General features: G+C 48.9%; 1 protein-coding gene across 2 annotated transcripts in view; it reads left to right on the top strand.

Moving 5' to 3' along the window:
- Positions 1 to 24,704, top strand: part of LOC119404822 (ras and EF-hand domain-containing protein homolog) — a 115,499-nt gene that overhangs the window by 56,147 nt on the left and 34,648 nt on the right. Inside the window, exons 3-7 of one of the 2 annotated variants that reach the window (XM_049419027.1) lie at positions 15,936 to 15,977; positions 16,877 to 17,026; positions 18,237 to 18,327; positions 21,034 to 21,129; positions 24,387 to 24,583. In XM_049419027.1, coding sequence (XP_049274984.1) covers positions 15,936 to 15,977; positions 16,877 to 17,026; positions 18,237 to 18,327; positions 21,034 to 21,129; positions 24,387 to 24,583 — 576 coding nt within the window. The remainder of the gene's footprint in view (positions 1 to 15,935; positions 15,978 to 16,876; positions 17,027 to 18,236; positions 18,328 to 21,033; positions 21,130 to 24,386; positions 24,584 to 24,704) is intronic. The other variant, XM_049419028.1, reaches the window with a different exon arrangement.

Below are 24,704 nucleotides of genomic sequence, written 5' to 3'. Positions count from 1 at the left end.
TGGAACTCGGAGTCGCAATGACCGCTCGTGGAACCACTGTCACTCGCACCTTGCATCTTTGCGCTCTCGCGACACGCTCGGTAGTTGTAGCGGTTTTTGAGGAATAAGCGCTATTTTGTTTCCTATGTGGGGAAAAGAGGACAAGGCTCAGCGCCACACCAGCCACCCTCGGTTCTTGAGAGGAGAGGTGGAGAAAGGGAAGTGGCAGGGCTGGAGAGAGCGTGCCGGTTGCCCCCCCTCTTGCTGGAGCACTCGACGTCACGTCCGCCGACAAGCGCAGTGGCATGCAGCCGCCGCGCTCTCACAATCCACTAAAAATACGGCCAACCGCTCGAAATTACGTGAAATAAACGCTGCGTACAGGAACAGTCGTGTCGTCCGAGTCGAATGTAAGTGTTTTCGTAGCTTTTTCAAATTTTTGTTCAGTATCCCTTTAAACAAGTGCTTTTCGTATCGCTACTCACAAAAAGCGACTGACTTTACTAACTTCCATTAGAAAAAGGAAAGAATGAGGTTACTCAACGTCGACCAAATCGTCCCGGTCAACTTCCCTCGTGAATCCTCGAACAACAAACACAACACACACTGATGCTGGAGCGACGACAGGCCACCGGCATCCACAGTTAGGGGCTTCGTCCGTTCGCCGCTAGGTGCCGACTCTGTTCGATATCGAGGCCAATAGATGGTTACACCCTAAAAATAAATACAAGCTCCGCCTACAGAACTGCGGCGCACCTGTCACTCAGCTGTGCAAGAGAGTCGTGCTTGGCGGTTCTCTTGTAACCATAACTGTTTCTTCACCGCTGTGGAAATTACTACACATATTAGTAGTTAAAGGTTGGTCGTCCCTATTAAAACACTGCATCTCCCCGAGCAATGATGTCGGAATCTTTGCTGAAAATTGCCTGGAAGTTCAAGTTTTTCGACCGAAAACCAGCGACACGAACATGTGTCTATGGGAAAATCACGCGCCTTAACTACGCGTAACCCGCTTGACGTCACGGAAATGAGCAAGTGCGATTGGCTGGGCATCTGTGCAAATTTTCTCTAGGTGGCGCAGTGATGGCTGTGGGCGGCGCTTACATTTATTATGTTCTAACCGACTATATAGGTGAGAAACGTGGCGGGAAGCTGCATTGATCTAATCTGTACACTGTGCATGCGTAGTGTGCGTATATAACAAAGTATATAGTTCCGAGAGAATGAGAGAGCCGCTATACGTCGCATGTATGCAGCGCGCGCACGAAAAGAATATCTTTCGCGATCGCTTCCGAGCGCAAGTTTTTTTTCTGCGTCGTCGGCGCCGCGGCAGAACCTCGTCGCGCGCACAGAGACGTAAGCTCGCACAGATGGCTCAAGTCACGACAACGAAACGCGTGCGCCTGCAGAATGAGAGTATAGGTTGGCCCCCTTTCAGCGAACAACCTCTCCGGCTCTCCCGGAGCGCCTGCAGGGAACCTTCCTGTATAAGCAAACCTCAAAGCCTTGGGACTCTGCGGTCTTTCGATTATTTTAAAAAGATATTTATCACTCGCTGGCAGCACTTCAATATAATCAAATCCAATCAAATGAAATCAAACTTTATTTCATCTCAGCAAAGAGAAATGGGGTGGCGGGAAGAAGCTGAATTACTGCAGCTTGACTAAGCCCGGTCTGCTGTGTTACAATACAGGTACACGATAGCCTAAAAGTTTAGGCACTTTGAAATAATATGGAAATAAAAGAGAGTGTGTAATACAGTAATGCATGCAGTATTTAATAAGAAAATTTGTAATACATACAGTAAAGTGTACTGTAAGAAAAAAAAAAACCTGTGTACTTAGATTTAAGCGCACGTTATAATCAAATGCGGAGAACAACGCGCTCAACTGAGTAATCGGTTGAACGTCCTCGATAGGCGACCACTCAGAATTGTCAGAACTGACGAAGTGCTTGGGCCGCGGCCACATCCTGACAATTTAAGACGTGCAGTGAGCGCGCTTCGTGATTTTTGAATGGACAAAGGTTTAATGAGATGTTTATAGTTTTCATTATTGCTCCCCTTCGTAGTAGTATGTTTTTGATGAACATACCTCAAAGTCATGATATGCGTGAGTGCATAGAAAACTATCTGTACGAAATCTATCCGCGGTAAGCTGTGTGACCACCCCTCTATGTACTGGACTATGCCTTTAGACTCTGCTAATTCTTCATACGCCACATATCGTACATGTACTGTCGGCCGCAAAAGTTTGCGGGATCTGCAGCGCGTGGCGGAGCGAAGGAAAACTAGTACCGCGTTCCCTTTCTCTTCGCCGCCGCGCCCTTTCGGCGGCTTCGCCACATACATGGTCCAGCTCGCTCGCCTCGCTATTGTCTCCCGGCCGCAGACGCACGGCGCTTTAGAGGGCGATTGTTTTTATAGGCTCAGGAAAGCGTACAGGAACATTACGACATCCCGCATCGTTCTGAGACTTCATCGAAAGCCTATAGAGGCTTCGAAGAATGCCCGGGTAAGGCCCTCTTTGCCATTCCCAGCGTGAAAAAGGATGCCAAACGACGGGCTGTGTGGCTGCACAGAATTAGGCGGGAAAAATTTGTTCCCACGACTGATACCCGCATTGTGAGGTAAGCGCTTCATTGAGAATTCGCGAATGTTTCGGGGAATGTTGGCGCCTACCCTGCACTAGTGCAGCTTGTTTCGCGTGGTTGCCGCAGGAGGTTCATGCACAATAACATTTTATTATGTTTGGCGTAAAACTGACGCCTTTGGGCTCACATATAATGATCAGCGCGCCATGAAAACTGACTGCTACAGATTGGTACTGCCTGACGCGACTGTATGACGAACACAAATAACAGATGGTAGCATGAAAATAATGGCTGATGCTCTCGCGGCCGGTTCGCTTGCTTGATATGCCCCGAAATCGGTATTGCGTGACATGACTGTATGACGAACATAAATACCCTGCGGTAACATGAAAATAATGGTACGCATGTCATGTAAGGCATGATTTACATGCCATGCTCGTGATGCACTCGCGGCCGGTTCGCTTGTTTGATATGCACCAAAATTGGTATTGCGTGACGTGACTGTATGACCAACATATATACCGTCGTGATTTTCACGTTACCACTTGTCATTTGTGTTCGTCATGCAGTCACCTCAGGCTATACCAATTTGGGTGCATTTCAAGCTAGCGAACCACCCGCCATCGCAGCATGAGCGTGGCAAGTAAGTCATGGCGTACATGACATGGAAGGCATGATTTTCATGTTACCACCTATCACTAACGGTTGTCATACAGAAATAGCTAGTCATAAAAATTTTGGTATATATGCATTTCATTAAACGACCGTGAGCGCCCTGAAACCATGTCATGTAAATCACGTTTTACATGGCATGTCTGTCATGATTTGCACGTTATAACCAGTCACTTATGTTCGTCATACACTCTTGTCACGCCATACCAATTTTGTTGTGTATCAAGCCAGCGAAGCGGTCGCGAGCGCACCATGAGCGTGGCATGTAAATTATGCCGTACATGGCATGCATGCCATTGTTTTCATGTTATCACCTTAATTTAAATTTGTCATACAGTCTTGTTATGCCATACCAAATTTGGTGTACATCCCATTAACGAAGCGGCCAGGACAGCACAAAGTCGGGGGCGGATAGATAGATAGATAGATAGATAGATAGATAGATAGATAGATAGATAGATAGATAGATAGATAGATAGATAGATAGATAGATAGATAGATAGATAGATAGATAGATAGATAGATAGATAGATAGATAGATAGACACGTACATAGTCACAGAAATTCGCTAAGAAATGCTTCGCATTTAATAAATGCAGACAGCCGAGCGCGTAAATGACGCGCAGTTCGCATTTCTTTATCGCGTTAGTACGCGAGCGTGCGCATGTAGGCAAGTGAAAATTGCCGCTATTTCTTTCCTAATCAGTCAGAGAACAACGGTATGCTTCATTCGGGGCTGCAAAAGCGCACGCAATGCGTAAAACGTGCGTTACTCCACGTGAAATCAACACCGCAAATCCACCGCCGCTGCTTCGGCGGCGCTGGACCAAATATGGCGGCGCGCACGACGGTCGCGGTACTTTTCCCGTTCCAGTGATTTTAAGGAAAACTGCATTGCTGCGTCACCTACCGTGATGCGGCGGGTGTTGAGGCTATCGGCCTCGGCGATTAGCGACGGCGCGTTTACACAACGAGCCGTCGCCGGATCTAATCGCGGAGGCTGCGGCCGATAGCCTCAACATTCGCCGCATCACGGTAGATGACGCAGCAATGCAGTTTTCCGTCGCTCGGCCACGCGCAGCACATCCCGCAAACTTTTGCGGCCGACAGTACACAGTGCTTCTGATTATGTTTTCTGTTTTCTTATTTTTTTTATTATTTTATTTGTTCTAGTTTTTCTTGTTTTTCTGTGTCTCTTCAATACTACTGTCATGTTGTTGCGGTAGCCAGCTCTAACGTAGCCTACCTTGCCTTCCCATCCTTTTTTCATATATAAATAAATTAAAAAAAAACCTGGTAGTCAAAATCAACACGGAGCGTCCCAATACAGCGTAACTCATTATGATATCGTGAAGAGGAATGTATCAAGGAGCCTCTATTCTTGTTATGAAAAAACAGAAGGAGAACTGGTCGGCCCCTTGATCTATTCTTCTTCTTTCGTTCAACAACAACAACAACAACAACAACAACAACAACAACAACAACTGAACAGATAATACCTCTCAACAAAAAAGAACAAAACAAGAACAAATCCGTCGTAGGCATGTGGTCGTCCTGAACGCACTCTATTATGTGTCAGTTTCATTTTACAGAACATGACGTTCCGGAGAGCATACGTTTCTTTTCTGCCTTCAATCATTCACCCGAAACTCTTTATATGTTTTGAATTCTCGCTGTGCGGTGTCACACGTCGGACGTTGTGCGTTATTAACGTAGCTGTGATTGACAAAATTTTTGTGTCACTTAGGGTACACGTTCGATGTGTGCTGACTTCACTTACGAGCAGTATCAAACTCGAAAAAGAAAAGTAAGCCGCGTCACCGGTTTTTCACTGTAGGCTTCATAACGTTAAAATAAGTAAGCTAGCCTGACATGGTTTGTGTTCTGTATTTGTCAGGAAGTTCCGAAGGGACCCTATACAGCGCAGGAATTGCCACCCCCTCCTCCCCCGCACTTCTGTTCCCTGCTTGGTCTTTGGACTGCACCATGTTTTAAATAAATAAATTCCAGTTCCACGCAGTTAAAGCTGTTGAAACAGCGAAACGCTGTCGTGCTAACTCCCGCTGCCGCTCGCGACGAACGGCCTCTTCCTCGGGCGTACGAAAAATCTTGCCCATCTTTGGAAAGGGAGCGGCGCACACGAACCCCTGCTCTTATACCCGCGGTCAGTCGCCTCGTCTCCACCGGGCCTCTCCTCCTCGCGCCCACCGCGGCCTCGCATTGGTTACCGCCTCTTCTCCTCGCACCGAACGCGGCCTCTCATTGGCCGCCTTCTCCGCAACGGCAAGTTCCTTTCGCCGAGCTGCGTAACGACAACGGCGAAGCGTCGACTGAAGACAGTTTCGCTGTTAAAATAAATACGTGCAGCATTAACAAACGCACGCACGTACACACCCGTATACCCCGTACGTACCCGCTCGCTCAAACATGCACATGCGCACGTCCTATCTGTCTTCTTTTCTGAAACGTTTTGCGCACAAAGAACGTATTTTTCCTTTTAGAATGCATTTGTGCATACGCACTCACTGGGAAAATAGGAATGGAGACACAACGATACGCGCAGGGTGTATTTGCCTATAGTCGGATAAAAGAAGTCAGGAGAGGCCCTACCCAGACGACCGAAGCGCGGCAGCCGATCGCCTCCGCGACTAAAGAAATAGTCCCGCTCGTGCACGCGCCGATGTTCTCTGAAGGCGGAGCCACCGGCCGTCCCGCTTCATGACGTCAGTCCCGTGTGCGCACCCATTAGTGCTGGCTTGTGTTCATCCGCCTTTGGGGAGGAAATGCCGATGACTTCTAAAGTTGTGTCCGACTATAGTGTAGGAATAAGTTCGGATGGGGAGGGGTATGCGCGTATTATATGTCTGCATTTTCTGTAAGTGTTTCTCGTCTTCGTTTTTTTTAACACGAAAGTATTTTATGCCGGGGTCCACCAAGTACATCCGTCACGGATATGACGTTGATAAAATGGACGCCAGCGGGTGAAAAAGAAAAAAACCAAGAAAAAGATCCCCCACTGGAAATCGAACCCACGACCTTGCGGCCGCGACGGCAAGCGCCCGACGCCCTACCGACTGAGCTAACTCGGCAGAGAACGCGCCTTATATCTTTCACACATTCTCTCTTTCGCACGATGGTCACTGTTGGCGGTGTAGGTAGGCGGGGCGGAGCGGGGCCGTGTCGCCGTCTTACTAGCGCTTACTCCGAGATTGCGCGCGATATCGGAGGTCATGGTTAAAGCGTCTCGATACCAGCGAGGTACACTGGCCGCGCTGGCGTCGCCGAGGCACCCTTCACGCAGTTACGTCGTTACGTTGGTTACGTTCTTTGCCTTTCGCTTCGTGTTAGCGTGCGTCGGCTCATCGTAGTAGTGCACCTTCCACATGCACTAACGGGATTTCTCCGCCGCCGACTGCTTCGGTTGTGAGAGCACCGACTAACAAAACTGCTGCATTAGGCGTTGCAGAAAGGACGCGATTTCGACGGGCGAATGTCGTGCCTTATGGTGGAGCGAGACCAGCGCCTGCGAGACAGGTTACGAACTCTACCTCCCGTGTTGCTGAAGCGCAGTGTGTGGTAGTGTATACATGAGCGGCTGCAGGCGTCGGTCACCCATTGCTAGAAAGCGCACACTGTGTCGTTTCTCTCCTTAATTGACGACGCTTTGAAGAAGTGCATACCGGCTACCAGTGTTGATTATGAGCTTGTTGGTTCACGATTCGCTGTGTCCAAATATATGTTCACAACGTCAGCTATCACAACGGTTTAATCATGATCATGGGCGTTAGTCGTCGCGATAGAGACATGCCGTCAACATAGGTGCATCCACGTCAAACGGTGCTGTAGCTGCCCTACACGAATATACATTGTACAATCTCTCATATATCACTACACAATAAGCACTACTTCTGTGAAGATACGTTTCACTATCGTGTTATGCCGATTCCTATGACGGAGGGATCAGATATGTTCTTTCACTGTAAGTATTGCCCTGCGTTTTTCACATTCAGGGTTCGAAAAGGGACAATGAAACGTCTATATGTTACGCGCACTGACAGCGATCACGAGCTTCAAAGCTGCAACGAGGGCTTTCCTATACCTGTGAGTCATTCAACGTCCTGAAGAAAGGCTGGCGTTGCGTCGGCGCGCTGCGAGTGACCCACGTCAGAATGAAAAAGGAGGAGGGAAATTTGGCAGCGCTCGTTTATTACAATGCACTCGGTAGATATTTAAAGGTCGCGAGCTTCTGACCGTCTGCACAATAAAATTGCGCATAGGGTTTTGTAAGGAGCAGCATTACTAGTGAAACGAATGTTCAGCCGCTTTGACAAAACAAAGAGCTTCTTTTTTCGACTGTTGCTTCAGGCCTGGAGTATCGCCGAGATACGTGCTCTGGGAAATGTTTATTGCTTTTTTTTCGGAACTGTAATTCAAAGGAAACCTCGTACGTAACGCGCAGAGCCGACCTCTCGGGCTCTTCTTTAATATAAGCCCACTTCTCTCGGCAAGGAGTGTCCCGTGCAATTCAGCCGTGTAAGTAGTTTGCTGTATAGACATCTATATCTATCTATATCTATCTATGTACATCCGAGATTTAACCAAGAGAATCTAACCGAGAATTAGGCCAAGGAAAGCACAGCTACGTGACATTAATATTTGTCTTTAACTGTAGCTTAGCAATTATGACGTAAATTGAAATGAATTAATATGGTCGAAAAATCACCCTCCCCGTCGGTGGTATCCATAGGCGTGCGCAGGGTTCCCCATCAGGGTGAGGGGGCGAAGGTTCAGCGGACCCCCCCCCCCCCCCCCCTTTACTGACTGAGTCAATGTACGAGGCAGATTTCGCGCCCCCTCCACCCTTTTAGGTGACTAGGGGGATCAAGATATAGGGCGGATTTTGCCCCCCCCCCCCTCATGGGTGACTAGGGGGGGCGGCCGCCCCCCTGCCCCCCTGTGTGCACGCCTATGGTGGTATCCGAACCCGCAGCCTTCGAATAACGCGTCTGATGCTCCACCAATTGTGCTACGACGGAAGACGCTTCCCGTTCACTTCGTTGGGTATTTCTGCTCGTGTTATCCCTGGGAGTCTTAGCCAGCGTCTGTTGGATTCGTTTGGTTGGGTCTTACAACGAAACGAGCCCCTCGGAAAAAAGTCACAGCATATCTACGTGGTGAATGATGATGAGTGGGGCGAAGCGAACTCACGCTGCAGCACGGCGATGGCATTGGCGCGAGCGTGGTCCTTCTTGATGGAAGATATTGTGACTAGATTGTTTGAGAACCACAATCTGTTGCACACACCGCAACTATGGCCGAAACTGTTATCAAGGAAGTCCCGCTGGAAGCGCGCGTCGGCGGCTTCGGGCAGAGCCCGCCTGATGCGTTTTGCAGCCACTTCACGTGCTCGCACAGCCTCGGGCTCTGCCTGCCGGTACGCGCGCTTTCTCGCCGCTTCATGGTCCTTCACATTTTGAAGATCCGATCCGCGCCGCAGCCGTGCAGCTTCGGCCTCGCGGGCTCTAACGGCGGGGTCTTCGCGCCGCAGCCGTGCAGCTTGTCGAGCAGCTTCGGCCTCGCGGGCTCGAACGGCGGGGTCTTCTCGCCGCAGCCCTGCAGCTTGTCGAGCAGCTTCGGCCTCGCGGGCTCGAACGGCGGGGTCTTCTCGCCGCAGCCCTGCAGCTTGTCGAGCAGCTTCGGCCTCGCGGGCTGGAACGGCGGGTCTTCTTGCCGCAGCCGTGCAGCTTGTCGAGCAGCTTCGGCTTCGCGGGCTCGAACGGCGGAATCTGCTTCGCGGCGTCGACGTGCAGCTTCGGCCTCGCGGGCTCTCACCTCAGGATTCTGCCTGCGAGCGCGCGCTGCCGCCGCCTTCCGTGCCCTCCGTTCCGCAGCCTTGTTTTCCATCTGGCGACTCCGAGCTAAAGAGAAAGCGTGCCAAGAGGGAGCCTCATGGCGCGTTACTTCTGAAATGTTGTCTTCGGGTGTCGTTGAAAACACGAGACGTAGTAAAGAAGAAAGAACGCCACACAGGCGAACACGCAAAGAGAGTGTCACTCGTCAACGTCGTCTTCTTCTTCTACTGCATACCAGAACGCGCGCAGTAAAGAAGAAAGAATGCCACACAGGCGAGTCTCACTCGTCAACGTCGTCTTCTTCTTCTACTGCATACCAGAACGCGCGCTTCTCACGAGCTAGAGGTGGCTACTACAACGCTATAAACAAACGGAGGATGGACAGACCCACGGCATAAGGAGCTTCGCCCCTAAAATACCCCTTATTTCGTTCATACACACGTGAGGGTGTCTGGGCATCCGTATTAGGAAGTTAGTGAACCGCATGAGCGTCACTCTAGTGCGGGCTGGTCGTCCTTTTTTCCGCGTGCCTAAAGAGCACCATGGAAGGGCAGGAGATTGTTCGGTTCCCTTCGCGTGTCGGTGTTTTTCTCGGCGCACGAGGTTTGCTTTTCTTCAGTGAGAGACTTGGAGGGTCGGTCATTGATCCCTATGTGTTGACGTTCTAACGTTTATTCCTGCGGTGCTCTACCTGTACGCACTGAGGCGTTCCGAACCAAAACATGTTTGCAAACAGTAACATGTTTATCAATAACAACGTGCGCAGCGTCAGGTGTCCCGGCAACTTCCTGGCTGGAATTTGGAGTACTTAAAAAAACACGTTTCCGTTTTTCGGTGCCTGTTGTTTTTATATCGCCGAGATGTCGTGCGGTTTTTGTGTATAAAGGTGAAAACTATCGGGACAAAATCGTCGAATACATGTAGGTCCTGTTTATCTTAATTTGAATGACTTGTAACTAGAAGAGCTTGTTGCTGGGCTAGTTGGAACATAACTCGGAGGAAAATATTTAGACGCCTAAGCACCACCAGAAAAAAAAAAAAAGAAGACGAAGCACAGGAAAAGTCCGTCATCTTCGTTAGCTGCGTCTTTTTTTCTGATGCTTAAGCGTCTAAATTTTCTCCTCAACGTGAATGGCTTGGACGAGGGGAAAAAAAGTCACACATCTCCTTATTCTTTTGCCTAAGACGGCTCGAAGGCGAAAGCCATCATCGTCTTCTCCTCAATAGATTGTAATGATCCCCCCCCCCCCAAAGCAGCTCTGAACCCTACCTGGTTTTGCACAGCCTCCGTGATCGGCTCACTTTCGACCAATTGACGATGTCGTGTGATGACGTCACTAAGTGATGTCACGTTATATAACGTCATGATGGCGTCGCATATTCAGCGTAATTCGTGTATTGAGCGTAATGTGAAAGTGTTAGTGATGCGTGAGTGTCCATGGTCGTTTACAATGTGATCCAGCCGCTCTTACGAGCAGTGGTGCGTAAGTTTCTTCCATACCCCGCATCGTGTGACAAAAAAATAAGTCTGTGCTTAGACTGCACGCTGCATCATGCAGGAGCAAGACGGGTGACGTCACGAGGCCACGGAATCGCAAATGGCAGCTTTTGCGCAGACAAATCAAAGGAAACATAAAGAAAAAATTAACTGCGCTGGTGGCATTTTCGTCAGATGACATCATTAATACTTGAGAGTGGGGTCGCAGGCGTGAGGAGGAAGTGTCTTGAAAAGTTACACGAGGCAGATATGTTCAAACAAAACGATGTGAGACACGAAGGATGGAAGTGTCAGGTCAATCATTCGCTCACTTTTCTGGTTGCCATATGCGTCGGCACTTCCTTTTCTTCACGTCATTCATGTTTGTAAACAAGATCGCTTTGACATTGTCAGCGCGCGTGTTCATGAACAAGTGGACGCAAAAACAAAAAGAAACTGAGGGTGCGTACCTCTCGTTTATTTCTGTTCGAATTGGCACGTCTTCCTGAGCGCACCTACGTGCTGCTGAGTGATGTGCCGTTTCTGACTAAATTAAACACCTAAGTAGCAAAAATGCCGCGCGCTTAAGATCGGAACAGTTGGTACGACGCGCTGGCTTTTGTAGGGAACTGCATAGGCACACCTGTCGCGGTGTCTGTAATATCTAGAGTTTTACGTGGCAAACCTACGAAATGATTGTGAGGCACGCCGTATAGTGGACAGCTTCGGAAGTTTCGGCCGTACAGTGTTTTTTAGGGGCGAAGCTTCTTAAAGCGGCACCCGTTTGTCCCTCGTAGTGCGTAACCAGTCGTAACGCTAGTACCAGATCTTGACCTCCAAGGTGGTGCCGGTGGGAGATTTCTCCTGTGCGTTGTTGAACAATAAAAAATTCGCAGCGTGCGCGTGAACTGAAAGCCGAATTCTTCTGTCTCTCTTTCCCCATTAGCAGCCATTGGCATGTTCCAGTAGGAAACGTTAGTAGAAGTGTGTTAGCTAAAAGCCGACTTCTTCTGTCTCTCATTCCCATTAGCAGTCATTGTTTACCTCCAAGGTAGTGCCTGGTGAGATTTCTCCTGTGCGTGATTAAACAATAAAAATTTTGTTCAAAACGCCGTTGATTGATGATGAAATAAACCAACGAAAGACGCCAGATGTTTTCTAAAAGCAAAACGAAAAGACGCCAGATGTTTCTAAAGCAAAACGAAAAGACGCCAGCTGCTTAACGAAAGACGCGAGATGTTTTCTAAAGCAATGGTTTTCTAAACAATGAAAATTCACAGCGTACATGTAAAATTAAAGTGAGCTGTAAGTCGTCATAACTCTCATCGAACCTTTAGTATAATCGCGCTCGATCTCACGTCGGTGATGATGTACTGGGCAGAATTCACGGAAGATTCACGGTTTACCGATGAATCTCCGCAGCTTCGCCCACTCATCATCATTCACTCCGTGGATATGCTGTGATTTTTTTAACCTTCACTGACATCGCACAGTACACGTGCCTCGAGGATTTCGCCTCCATCGAAATGCGACCGCCGCCAGTGCGACCGCCGGAGTGGCCGGGAACGATCCCGCGACTTTCGGGTCAGCAGCCGAGCACCGTAACCACTTAGCACTCAGGCGGACATGTCACGGTGACCTCGTACTGTGAGAGATGCCGACCGAAGATACAAAATGCAACGCCTGTTGCTGAAGCCTTCTAACAACGGCGCTTCAGATGTACCAAAGCTGCCCCGCCACGGTGGTCTAGTGGTTATGGCGCTCGACTGCTGACCCGAAGGTCGCGGGATCGAATCCCGGCCGCGGCGGCTGCATTTTCGATGGAGGCGAAAATGTTTGAGGCCCGTGTACTTAGATTTAGGTGCACGTTAAAGAACCCCAGGTGGTCGAAATTTCCGGAGCCCTCCACTACGGCGTCTCTCATAATCATATCTTGGTTTTGGGACGTTAAACCCCAGATATTATTATTAGATGTACCAAAGCTCGACAGCTGACCCGAAGGTCGTGGGATCGAATCCCGGACGCGGCGGCCGCATTTTCGATGGAGGCGAGAATGCTTGAGGCCCGTGTGCTTAGATTTAGGTGCACGTTAAAGAACCCCAGGTGGTCGAAATTTCCGGAGCCCTCCACTACGGCGTCCCTCATAATCATATCTTGGTTTTGAGACGTTAAACCCCAACAATTAATTATATACTTTATATAGATGTACCAAAGTGATGTACCAAAGGCATCGTGCTGTCACTGGTCTCGCTGTTTGAACTGTGCTTCTATTTCTAAACACGACTAACAGGACCTGCAACACTACGCGTGCCGGAATTGAAAGTGCTTATTGAATCGAACGGTCTTTTCGGCTCGCCCTTTGTCCCGGCAAGCGCAGCGGATGACTACGGACGTATATTGTACTGTGCGCGGTCCGCGTGTGCATTCGGCCGCGCGGTACACCACGGCCGGTCCAGAGGACGAGAGGGACGCTGTTCTGTCCCGGTTGCAGTGAAGCGTGGACTTGATCGGGTGCGCGCGGAAACGCTGAGCACTTTGCCATCGTCCTTTTCGCCTTGTCCTCGCATGCTTATTGCCTTCGCTCTCCACGACATGGCCCAGCACATTCTCATCGAAATCGGAGTTTATTAGGGCGAAAGCCGTAGGTGCCTCGTCAAACGCGAAAATCGACCGTCGGCGTCCCGCTTCGGCGGTGTCGACAGGAGTGCTTGAAAAAAAATCATCATCACGTGATGACGTCACCATATGACGTCATAGTGACATCACAGATTGCCAAAATTTGTGACATCTTCATGACGTCACATGATGACGTCTTCACATGACATCGTCGCTTTGCACTGCCTCTGATCACGGAGGCAGTGTAAAACCTGGTGCGGGGCAGAAAACTAGCAATGCCTCCGATCCTGGAGGCACTGCAAAACTACGTTAGGTGCAGAAGCTTTCGGAGGGGGGCGCGGGAGGATGAATACATCGACTGAAGAAAAATAAGAAGTTGGCTTTCGACTTCGAGTCATCTTAAGCGAATGCATAAGGGACCTTGTGAGCTTTTTTGGGACATCACGGCAACGGCGACGCCGACATTTTGTTTGGAGCGGCTGTATGACTAGGATAGATGTTACAGGTTTTTGTGAGAAGTTCAACAAGTAACATACATGTTCCGCTACGGACGGACTGCGGACGTCACCACTGTGTACGTGGCACCCTTTGGGGAGGCTTGTGAGTATCGATATGGCCGAAGCTTGAATTTTGAACGCTGAAGGAAGCAATGCAAATATAGGAACGTAAACTATGAAATCTAATATATATCGCATACGGCTTCATTAAATCGTTAAGCCACTGAGGCACTTTAGCGTCGTATTGTTAAAGAACTTAAATGAAACAACACTCGCATAGGCCGTGCCACTCAGATATGACAGAAGCCTCGTTATCCTTATTTGTATTTTGTGCACTTCAGAATTGTGTTGTAATATTTGACCATGTTAATCTTCTGAGCATATATTTGTCAAATGTAGTTGCTAAACTATGAGAGACCAATTAGTTTTTAAACTATATCCCCGTTTGTCGAAGCCGAAACAATAAAAAGCAGCGACAGAGTACGAAATAGTGTGGGCGACAGTGGTTTTACGGGTGGAATGACACCCGCGAACTGTCGCGACAGTGGGGTACACGAAAACAACCTTCCTCTACTGACGGCATTGCGCTCTTGTTTTGTCAAAATTCGAAGCGAATGCCAGTCGGAGGAGCTCGTTTCCGTAAACGAGAACAAACAGAATAACAACGGCAGCAGCACAGTCACCTTTCTACGGCGGCGCGAATTACCATTGACACCCGGCGCTCTTGTTTTGTCAAAATTCGAAGCGAATGCCAGTCGGAGGAGCTCGTTTCCGTAAACGAGAACAAACAGAATAACAACGGCAGCAGCACAGTCACCTTTCTACGGCGGCGCGAATTACCATTGACACCCGGGGGAGAAGAAAAAGGCTCGATTGCCCGCGACTTGTTCTTTTGTGGGTGACTCGCGAGCATGTTACGTCATAAATGACGTCAAAGGACCAAGAATACATAAGCGACATACCGAAAAATGAGACAAAACATCAGCCTTAATTAAGGACAGGCAAATGTCTTAGCCTTAGGTGGACATTATTTTTAGTACAGGAAGCTGCGCACGAAGAATGCAAACTGAAAGAAGACGGAACCCACGCGCCATACACTTTCGCTAGGGGTCTCCGCGAAATGCGGAAGGCTTTCAGTGCATACTACGCGTTCTGAGGCGGTGGACGTGCGCGCAATTTCCCAGTTCATGACTCACATTCGAGGCGCAAGTCTTGCGGAGTGCGGTGCAGCATGGTGTCATTTGCGAGTACCACGACGCAATGGGGCGCGCGGAGTTGAAGAAATCCGCATGGACGCTTTCTCGGTAAGGGAACGACAGTACGCATTTAGGTACCTACAGGTAGCTTATACAGGAACTCTATAGGAGCGTTATGCTAAACAACCCGTGTACTTAGACTGAGGTGCACGCTAAAAGAACCCCGGATGATCTGAATTAATCCGAAGTCTTCTACTATGGCGTGCCGCATAACCATATCCTGGTTTTGGCACGCGAACCAAATAAATGAATTTTATATTAATGATTGTGTCACGGCTGCTGTGGGATTTGCCAAGGGCAAACAATATCCGGGGTTTTACGTGCTAAAACTGTAATCCGATTATGAGGTACGCCGTAGTGAGGTGGGCGCACGATTAATTTTCACCGCCTGAGGTTCTTTAATGTGCATCTAAATCCACGTATATGGGTATTATTACATTCTACTGCCACCGAAATGCGGCTGCCGTGGTCGGGAGTCGAACCCGCGTTCTCGAGCTCAGCAGGGCCAAAGACGGCTCTAGATTGAAGTGCGAACACGAGCATTGTGCTTACTTTATGGGAATTTACTCCAAAATACCTCAAGATCACCGCTGAAAGATTTGGTCGACGGTTGACCGTAATGTCGTGACCTAACTTTACGTGTTTGCGTCCGTGCCGTCTGTTGCCTCGTAGAAAACTGTCAGCCAACGAAACGAGCTGAACGACCGTCGCATATGAACCTGCTTCAGGGAAATCATTACGAGCTTGTAGTCTCCCCTAGTATTGCGAGGCCTTACGTGACGTTTCTAGACGGCGTTGCATGTCGGCGTAATGATGTGTGGACTGTGTCGACAAAGCACTCTTCAAGAACAAGCCAGCGCTGGTGCGACTGAATGGGGCTGCCAAATAGTGTGAGTCGTGCCTGCTGTACGTGTCATTACCCCTGTGACGTGTTATACCGTATGTCGCCAGATCTTCTAGCGTGTTTATTATTTGTACCAAATCGTCTTTCCAGGGAAAGTCCGCTGACAGCCTACCATCGGGCGTTCTTGAATAGGTGCGTCTTGTTCGACTGCGTTTTAGATTAGCCCTATACTGTGTTGCTTCGTTCATTATAATTAAGGCTAAAGCCTTAGATGCCACATCGAACACGAAGAATGACCGTCGGCGTCGTCGTCAACACGAGTGATGCAAAAAAAAAAATCATGTTACGGCATCACCCTATGAAGTCATCACGACTATGACGTCATCACGTCGGAATTTGTGACGTCATCATGTGGTTTGCACTGTTTCCGCTCCCGGAGGCAGTGCAAAACCTCGCTAGGTGCAAAAAGGTTCCGGGGGCAGGGCGATTAGTACAATCGACTGAGCAGAAAAAGAAAAACGAGATGGCTTTCACGTCCGAGTCACTTCAGGCGAATGCGTACGGGAACCTGTAAGTTATTTCTTTCAAACGATGCGTACACGTTCTCTTGCCGCGATTCACAATATGAAGCGCGGTAGTAATCAAAGTTCGCGTGTGACGCGCTTAAGAAAAGTGTCTGTCTTTGACGTACTCAACGTCGTCCAAAGCAGCGTGTCGTCGCAAGGCGGATGCGAGAATTCTTGTGACGAATGTACTGATGGCGAACTTGCAAGGGACACGAAGTCGCGCGCAGTGTAGCTTATAATGGACAGTGGCGCTCATCGAAACGTCTCCGTCCTCTATGCTTGCGTAATATACGTCAGGCCTGTTGCTTGTAATCGGGCCGTATTAACCAACAGCTTATGGAGAATTGCCTACGGATAACTCCAGGCATGTTCGTTACTTCGCCTCCATAGACCGCGATTGATAGCTGATCGTTTAATGTGTTTTCAACGTGCTAATGAATCTGTCTGTCTCTTTCTCTTTCTCCATTGTCCCCTGCCCTGGATTATTCACGCGTCACTTCCGCCTGTTTCCACCCAACCAATCAGCGAGGAGACGCTCAACGACCTGTACAAGGAGCTCCAACGCAGCGAAAAGCCTCAAGTCGTGGAACGTTTCGAGGACGTCATTGCCGACCTGTTGGACAACATGAAAAGGCTCCAAGAGGAGAACAGCCAGTTGGAAAACACGTGGCTGAAGTAAGCACCCATTCATTCATTCATTCATTCATTCATTCATTCATTCATTCATTCATTCATTCATGTTCAATCAATCAATCAATCAATCAATCAATCAATCAATCAATCAATCAATCAATCAATCAATCAATCAATCAATCAATCAATCAATCAATCAATCAATCAATCAATCAATCAATCAATCAATCAGTTTCTCTGAGCTTTTCTTTGCAGGGCGAATTCTGACAAAAATCTAAGCGTGCTTACAAGTGCTTTAGTTCAATGTGGAGTTGCTCACACCTGCTCGACACTTGTATAGTACGCACCAAACGTACTGAACTACAACAGGATTACCACTGGAGCTTGCTGGCTTTTCGTCACAGACTCGTGTTGTTGCGCGTAAACCGCGGTCGTACAATGGTTATGGTGCTCGGCTGCTGACACGAAGGTCGCGGGTTCGATCCCGGCCACGGCGGTCGCATTTTGATGGAGGCGAAATGCTATAGGCCAGTGTACTGCGCGATGTCAGTGCACGTTAAAGAACACCAGACGGTTGAAATTTCCGGAGCTCTCCGCTATGCAGCGTGCTTCGTAATCGTATCGTGGTTTCACCCGTAAAATCCCAGATATAATTATTAACACGGACGGAAGAAAGAACGCGCTGATACAAGCGGACATTTTATTGCTGAGATCGGCGTGACCTTATTTATACATTGTCAACAAACAACATTTCGCGTGAAAGCAAGGGCAAGAACACGACGATAGGACGTCAACAGACACACACAGTTGTCGGGTCACTAAGATAGGCTATTTTCTTAGCGGAGTGAACTTCGCTTCATGTGTTCCACTGCGTTCTTTCTTTTATCCGTGTTTTGCGCGCAACAGCACAAGTCCGTATTACACTAGGCCGCCATATCTACATCAATTTCTGAGCCTGAGACTCGATGCCTTGTTTTGCAATAGTTCAAAAAATAAGATAACGTGGATTATCAAGGAGCGGCGAAAGTTGCTCCGCGCGGAAGATATTGTCCACGAACAATTCAGCTGCGTTCTACACCTCGACATTTCTAGCAAGCGTTCAAGTCTAAGGCCACAATAGGTTCGGTGGTTACGCTGTTACACCTTGTGAATGCATGGACCGTAAAATGTATACATTTCATGTGGGCCTAAAGAGCGAGACACGAACTGCGATTCAAGAGGGAAAAAAAAATCATTGTTTTGCCTTGACCAGGGAGAAGAAAGAACACGAGGAACATTTACGGCGCATGGAGGAAGAAATGGACAACCAGGTCAAGCTTGTCGAGTTGCAAGCCAAAGCAAAGGTAAGGCGCCAGCGTTCGGCTTTCGAACGCAAGTATTACAGCCCCGTGTAACGTCACCGCGAAAGAGCGCGTCATTATACAGTGAGGAAGCCGAGAAGTGGTATGAACCTGACCGTGGCCTCCGTGATCTGACATGCGATATGGCCCTCACGTGATAGCCCTTGTGTCACGTGATACGAGCGTGATACCTTCAAGTAGAAATACTCGAAGGTACCTACAGCGGCTCCACAGGCTCCATAGTCATCCGTAACGACGGCGAAAAAAAAATTTCAGTAATGAAGTGTTAGTTATAACTAACAGACAAGAAAGCTAAGGAAAGTATAGGGGTTGTTATGTCTAGTAATTCTGATGTAAATGTGAAGAAAGTGAAGTGGACGAAAAGATAACTTGCCGCAGATAAGGACCCAACCTGCGACCTTCGAATTACGCGTCCGATGCTCTACCATTGAGCCACTGCGGCGGTCATCCTCCCGTCCAATTTATGGGATATATGTGTGCATTTAGAAATTCGGTTCCCTGCCGGCGGCAAGTTATCTTTTCGTCCCCATTACGTTCTTCACATTTGCATCATAATTACTACAAATAACGTCCCCTGTACTCGCCTTGGCTTTCTTGTCTGTCAGTTCTAATTACTGTTGTGTCTAGCAATGAAAAACGAACCTTTTAAAATTCCCCTTCTTTAGTAAAGAAGCGTGCAAGGCAGACAATGCCTTCTCTCCGACGGAAACCGTGGGATTTCTTTTGTCATCCCCCCTCGCCCTCTATCTCTATACTGCAACGATGCTATAGGGCAACGATGCATCGGCAGAGGGCTTTGCTACTTTACTGTGGCGAATTCTTCTCTCAGTCGGATGAAGCTTACATATAATCACGGGCAGGTGTCGTATATCCGAGCGTCGGACAAAATGCCGCCGTCCTTCACCGATGCCACTGGGAGTCAACGCTTGAAGCGCAGCGGTGGATGCAGCCGTGCGCCTACGACTAAAAGTGTCCAAAAACAGCGTGACACTCGAATGTTGTTAGCGTGACGCTCAAATGAAAAACAGTGTGACACTCGAATGTTGTCTCCGTCCGTGCCTTGTTTCGTTTTTCACTACGCTGGTCAGTTCGTTGCACGACAGGCTGTCGAATGATTAACGACCATCAGCTGTAGAACAGGACAATACGCTGCTGAAGGACATCTCTTTCTTCATTCTTTTAGAATTTCTTTTTTTCTTGTCATTTAAATCACAGCTGGGAATCAAGGGTGGCAGTGAACTCTGGACGTAGATATCTTTCTCACGATCCACCATATCTTGTTGTCGTCAGTGCTGTCGGCACCGGTGTCACGTTCGGGGGCGTTTGCGCACATTCACAGCGTCCTGTAGAATTCTGGAACAGACCCGCCACGGTGGTCTAGTGGATATATAGCGCTCGACTGCTGACCCGCAGGTCGCGGGATCGAATCCCGGCCGCGGTGGGTGCACATTTTCGATGGAGGCGTATGTGCTTGAGGCTCGTGTGCTTAGATTTAGGCGCACGTTAAAGTACGCCAGGTTGTCGAAATTTCCGGAGCCCTCCACTACGGCGTCTCTCATAATCATATCGTGGTTTTGGGACGTTAAACCCCAACAATTATAATATATACTGACAGTTTTGTGCGCTATTTTAACGTGTAAGCTTTCTTGGGCTGCTATATAGACTAACCGGACATCCGTCCGTCTGCAACGTAACGACGCGTTACTATCAGCGGGCTGATTGATCATGGAGCCTCTGCAGGGCGAATGGTGACGGCTGTTCTGGACTACCGTATTTACTAGCGTGCTACCAGCACCTCACCTATCACATTTCTTTGCATACAACCAGCAGGGATTTGCACTGTAGTCGCTGACAAGCATAGAATAAACAAAAGCTACGCCGTCAGAACTGCGGCGCGCCTGTCATTCGTATGTGCAAGAGAATCGTGCTAAGTGGTTTCTGTTGTGGTCGTACTTTTTCAATGGAAATGTAAATACTACTCATATTAATAATTAAAAGTTCGTCGTCTCTACTTATGATATTACGTTTTCCCGAATGGTGATTTCGGAGTCCTTGCCGATATTTGCCAGGAAGTTAAATTTTTCGACCGAAAGTAAGCGACACCAACATGTGTCTGTATGGCTGGAATCAGCCTACCATTTACACCCGAAGGGTGCTCGGATTTAAGCGCATGCGATGATATGTAGCAGACAGCTGTGGGCGAGGCTCACGTTAATTCTTAGATTGTGACCGACTGTAGTGTATGCTTGTACGAGCGTAACGCTGGCTTGTACTGTCTTAATCAAGGTTAAAGTCGACTGCTGGCTACTGGTGGGTAGTTCTTTGTAGTAACGAATTAATGATAGCTAGGGGGACTGTTGTTGGCTAATGTATAGCTAATATATCGGCTACGGCTGGCAATTGACTGCTATGCTAGGTCATGTTAGCTATAGTGTCGGTTAAACGACGCCTATATAATGCTTTGTGCTAGCGTTGCCTTATGACGACTAATAACGGCCAGTGGTGCCACATATATATGTCGGTTAAGTGTTGTATTTCCGTAATAGTGCTTACGCGCCTTGTACAGTTCAGTCTAGCAGGAAGTTTCGGCTTCAATTGGCTGCGCGCAATCGGCATGTGACGTATGCATGGTGATCGTTGCACGATGTTGCGATTTTTTCTCTCCTTTTTGTTTCTTTTGCGGCGCAGGCGCAAGAGGAAGTGGAGGCCAAACGGAGGACCCTTCAGGCCAAGATGAGCGAGGAGATGAACGAACTGCAGTCGCACGTCTCTCTCTTCGAAAAGGTTCGCCATTCAGTGATTTCCTTGTCACTCGGTTGTCCTTGCACAATTCTTGTTCACGTGTTCTTGGGACTATATATGCTATAACGTGGCTTGCATTCACGTCACTGAAACTGCCGTAAGGGAGCACCAGCTTGGGTGGGACGCGACGTCTGTGATGTCACACTAATGTTATCAAAACATCACACGCAAGTTATTTGACGCACAGAGGCATTCGTGCATCACACTGAAGCCGGTTAACCGCAACCTGTTTTTCATCAAAGCCGCCATCGTGGAGTGCCATTACGTTCAGAAGCTAGGTTCATGACGTCACGTGCAAGCTATCTATAGAGGTTGTATCTACACAAATCGGTGCCCCAGACAGGCTGGCCCGTAGACACTGCTTGAAAAACGAAACATGGCACGTAGGGCTCACAAATAGAGAACTACAGTAGAACCGCGTCGGTACGTTCTTGGTTCGTACAATTTCCTGGTGCTAACGTATAGGATGTCATTAATGCGATGAAAGGGGCTAGTTGGTTCATGTTGGTTTGGTGATGCGCTTACGGTAGGGAGACGTTACAAAGTACACAGGACACAGTGTTAACAGGACGAGAGCAACCTTCAAATGGTTTTTATTATTCATGCGGAGACATGTAAATATAAATTTACAAAAACACGTGGAAAGAGATAGTACACTTGACTCCGCCTATGTGACGTCCATCACGAACTCGATTTCCGCAGGAGATAGTTTTATGAATGCCTCGCTGACGCATGTTTCGGCGCCCAGAGATGCCATGACAGCAGCTTCGTAAACTATTCTCTCCCTGTCGTCTTTTATCCGCTTTACAATAGTTGTTTATTCGAACTGGGGTACGCATGTGCATTGGTTGCAGTGTTTCCACGTGTTTTTGTGAACTTATTTGTCTACGCATGAATAATAAAAACCAGTTGAAGTTTGCGCTCGTCCTGTTAACACTGTGTCCTGTGTACCTTGTAACGTCTCCCTACCGTAAGCGCATCACCAATCCAGGATGTCATTGCCTTCGCGATGTTTACAGATTTCGGTGGTGGCGTCGTACGCGAGAAACCATGCGCCCACGAGCGTGCAGGAATGCGACCCTCGAAGTTGCGCCGGTAACATGCGTATTTTGTACGTGCCTTTTAACTCGAAAGTGTTTTATGCCGGGGTCCACCAAGACTTTACTGACATATTTCCGTCACGGATATTACGTTGATAAATTTGAAGTTAACGGATGAGAAGAAAAAAAAAAACTAAGAAAAAGTACCCCGCAGGGAAGCGAACCTACGACCTCTTGGTCCGCGACGATAAGTGCCCGGCACTGTACCGACAAAAATACCGATACAGATGCACGACATTCCACAAACGCGCCTTATATCGCTCACACATTTTCTGTCGCACGGTGCTCTCTGTTGGCGGGCTAGGCGGGGCGGGGCGGTGCCGCCGTCTGTGAGCGGTGAAGTGAAATAATGCGGCATGACACTTACTAGCGCCGATACAAAACGATTCAGCTACGACGCAGTTACAGCATAGACTCCCAGATTGCGCGCCGGCGCTCAATCTCGTGTCTTGGTGAAGCGATACAGAGGCCAGCGGGACGTGGAACGCCAGCGCGCGTTCGCGGCTCAGGCTACGAACCTCTGCCTCCTGTGTTGCTGAAGCGCAGTGTGGTAGTGTATGCATGAGCACAGGCGTAGGTTACCTATTACTATAAAGCGTACTCCGTGCCGTTTCTCTCCTTCATTGACGACACTTTGAAGCAGTGCATATCGAGTTCCATTGTTTATTATGTGCTTGTTGATGTCATTGTGTTGATGTCAGCTACCACAACGGTTAAATCATGATCATGGGCGTTAGTCGTCGCGATTGAGATGCACCCACGTTGACCCGTAGTGGCTCATCCACGTCAAGCGGTGCTATAGCTGCCAAACACCAAAAGACATTGTACAAGCTGTCATATATCACAACACAATAAGCACAACTTCTGCGAAAGCAGGTTTCAGTGTTATACCGATTCCTATGACGAAGGTATCGGCCATGTTTTTTCTAATAATTGATGCTCTCTCGATTGCGGGCTTATCGGTGATCAGCCATTTCTGTTAGGGGAATCTGTTCTTTTATCGAGGTCACTTCATTTCGCGTTGTCACACATCATTGTCGCCTGGATATGAACGCATGATCGTCGTTGTTGCCTGTAGCAACTTAAGCGTTGCGCTGCTAAGCGCGTGCCGGCCGCGGCGGCTGCATTTTCGATGGAGGCGAAAATGTTTGAGGCCCGTGTACTTAGATTTAGGTGCACGTTAAAGAACCCCAGGTGGTCGAAATTTCCGGAGCCCTCCACTACGGCGTCTCTCATAATCATATCGTGGTTTTGGGACGTTAAACCCCAGATATTATTATTATGCTAAGCGCGTGGATGAAGGTCTGATTACCGGCATGGAGGAAGGAAACAGTTAGGAGGGAGCTTTGCGCAATGAGAAAGAAAGATTACACCATTTCCCGCTAAAGGGGACCATGAGGCGATGCGAAGCCGGAGCACTTGCACGATCGCGTTCCGTTGGCGTTCGTTGGGCATGCTACCGACCTCGCGCCGTGGAACGCGAAGAGAAACGCTACGCGCGTCTTGTCTTCCCCCTAGCTTGGCCGTGAATTCTCACAGGGCGAGCGGTGAACGCGGTCGACAGGCGTGCGAGAGGGGGGCAGCGTAGGAGAGGAGAGAGAGGGGGAAGGGACGCGCATGCGCTGGTGCTCATCGCGGCGTTGCGCAGGAGAGAATTTCGGCATGTCTAGCCCGCGTTTCAGAGGAAGAGTGGAGAGGGGAAAAGGGGAGAGGGGGAAGGGGAGAGAGGAAGTGGAGAGGGGAAAAGGACAGGAGGAATGATGAGGGGGAGTGGAGAGGAGGTGTGTGGAGAGGGTATGCGCAGTAAGGGTGGTCACGCCGCACACCACCACCACCACCGGATTGAACTCCGCCATAAGATACTTCGCATCTAAAAGAACGACAGAAGAGTAGTACGCAAGGCACGCCCACGCCAAGCTTCGGTTGCCCCCATTTTCCCGATAAAGCAGGCTGCTGAATTTTTGTTGTTTATGGGTCACCGTCTATCCACTGTCGCCCGTCATGCGAACTCATCGCAAAACATGTCATCACAAAACGCGCCAGCACCGTTAAATAGAAATAAAAACAAACATATATACCTGTATGGTCGCTGAGGTCATCGCCGCCTTTTTTCTTTGTTGTTGTTGTTGCTGTCCGCAGGTCGAGCAGTGGCTGAGGGCGAACGAGACGCACGACCGCAAGCTGACGTCGGTGCACTCGAAGCTGGACGAAGCGCTGCAGGAGAACCGGCAGTTGCGGCTAAGTCTGATGGACACGCAGAACAACGTCGCGCTGACGCGCAGCGAGCTGGCCCAGATTCGCTCTCAGTACGAGGACAAGTGCAAGGCCCTGTACGAGTGAGTGAGCGTCCTCAGCCTGTTGCATAGAAGGCGTACTTTTCAGGTGTTTAACAACGCCAGGGCAACAACATGATCTTGAGGCATGCCGCGTTGACTCCGGGTTGAGTTTGACCGCACG

Source organism: Rhipicephalus sanguineus, chromosome 9 (genome assembly GCF_013339695.2).
Source record: "Rhipicephalus sanguineus isolate Rsan-2018 chromosome 9, BIME_Rsan_1.4, whole genome shotgun sequence".
Taxonomy (NCBI): Eukaryota; Metazoa; Arthropoda; class Arachnida; order Ixodida; family Ixodidae; genus Rhipicephalus; species Rhipicephalus sanguineus.
This window is presented reverse-complemented; position numbering and strand designations above follow the sequence as displayed.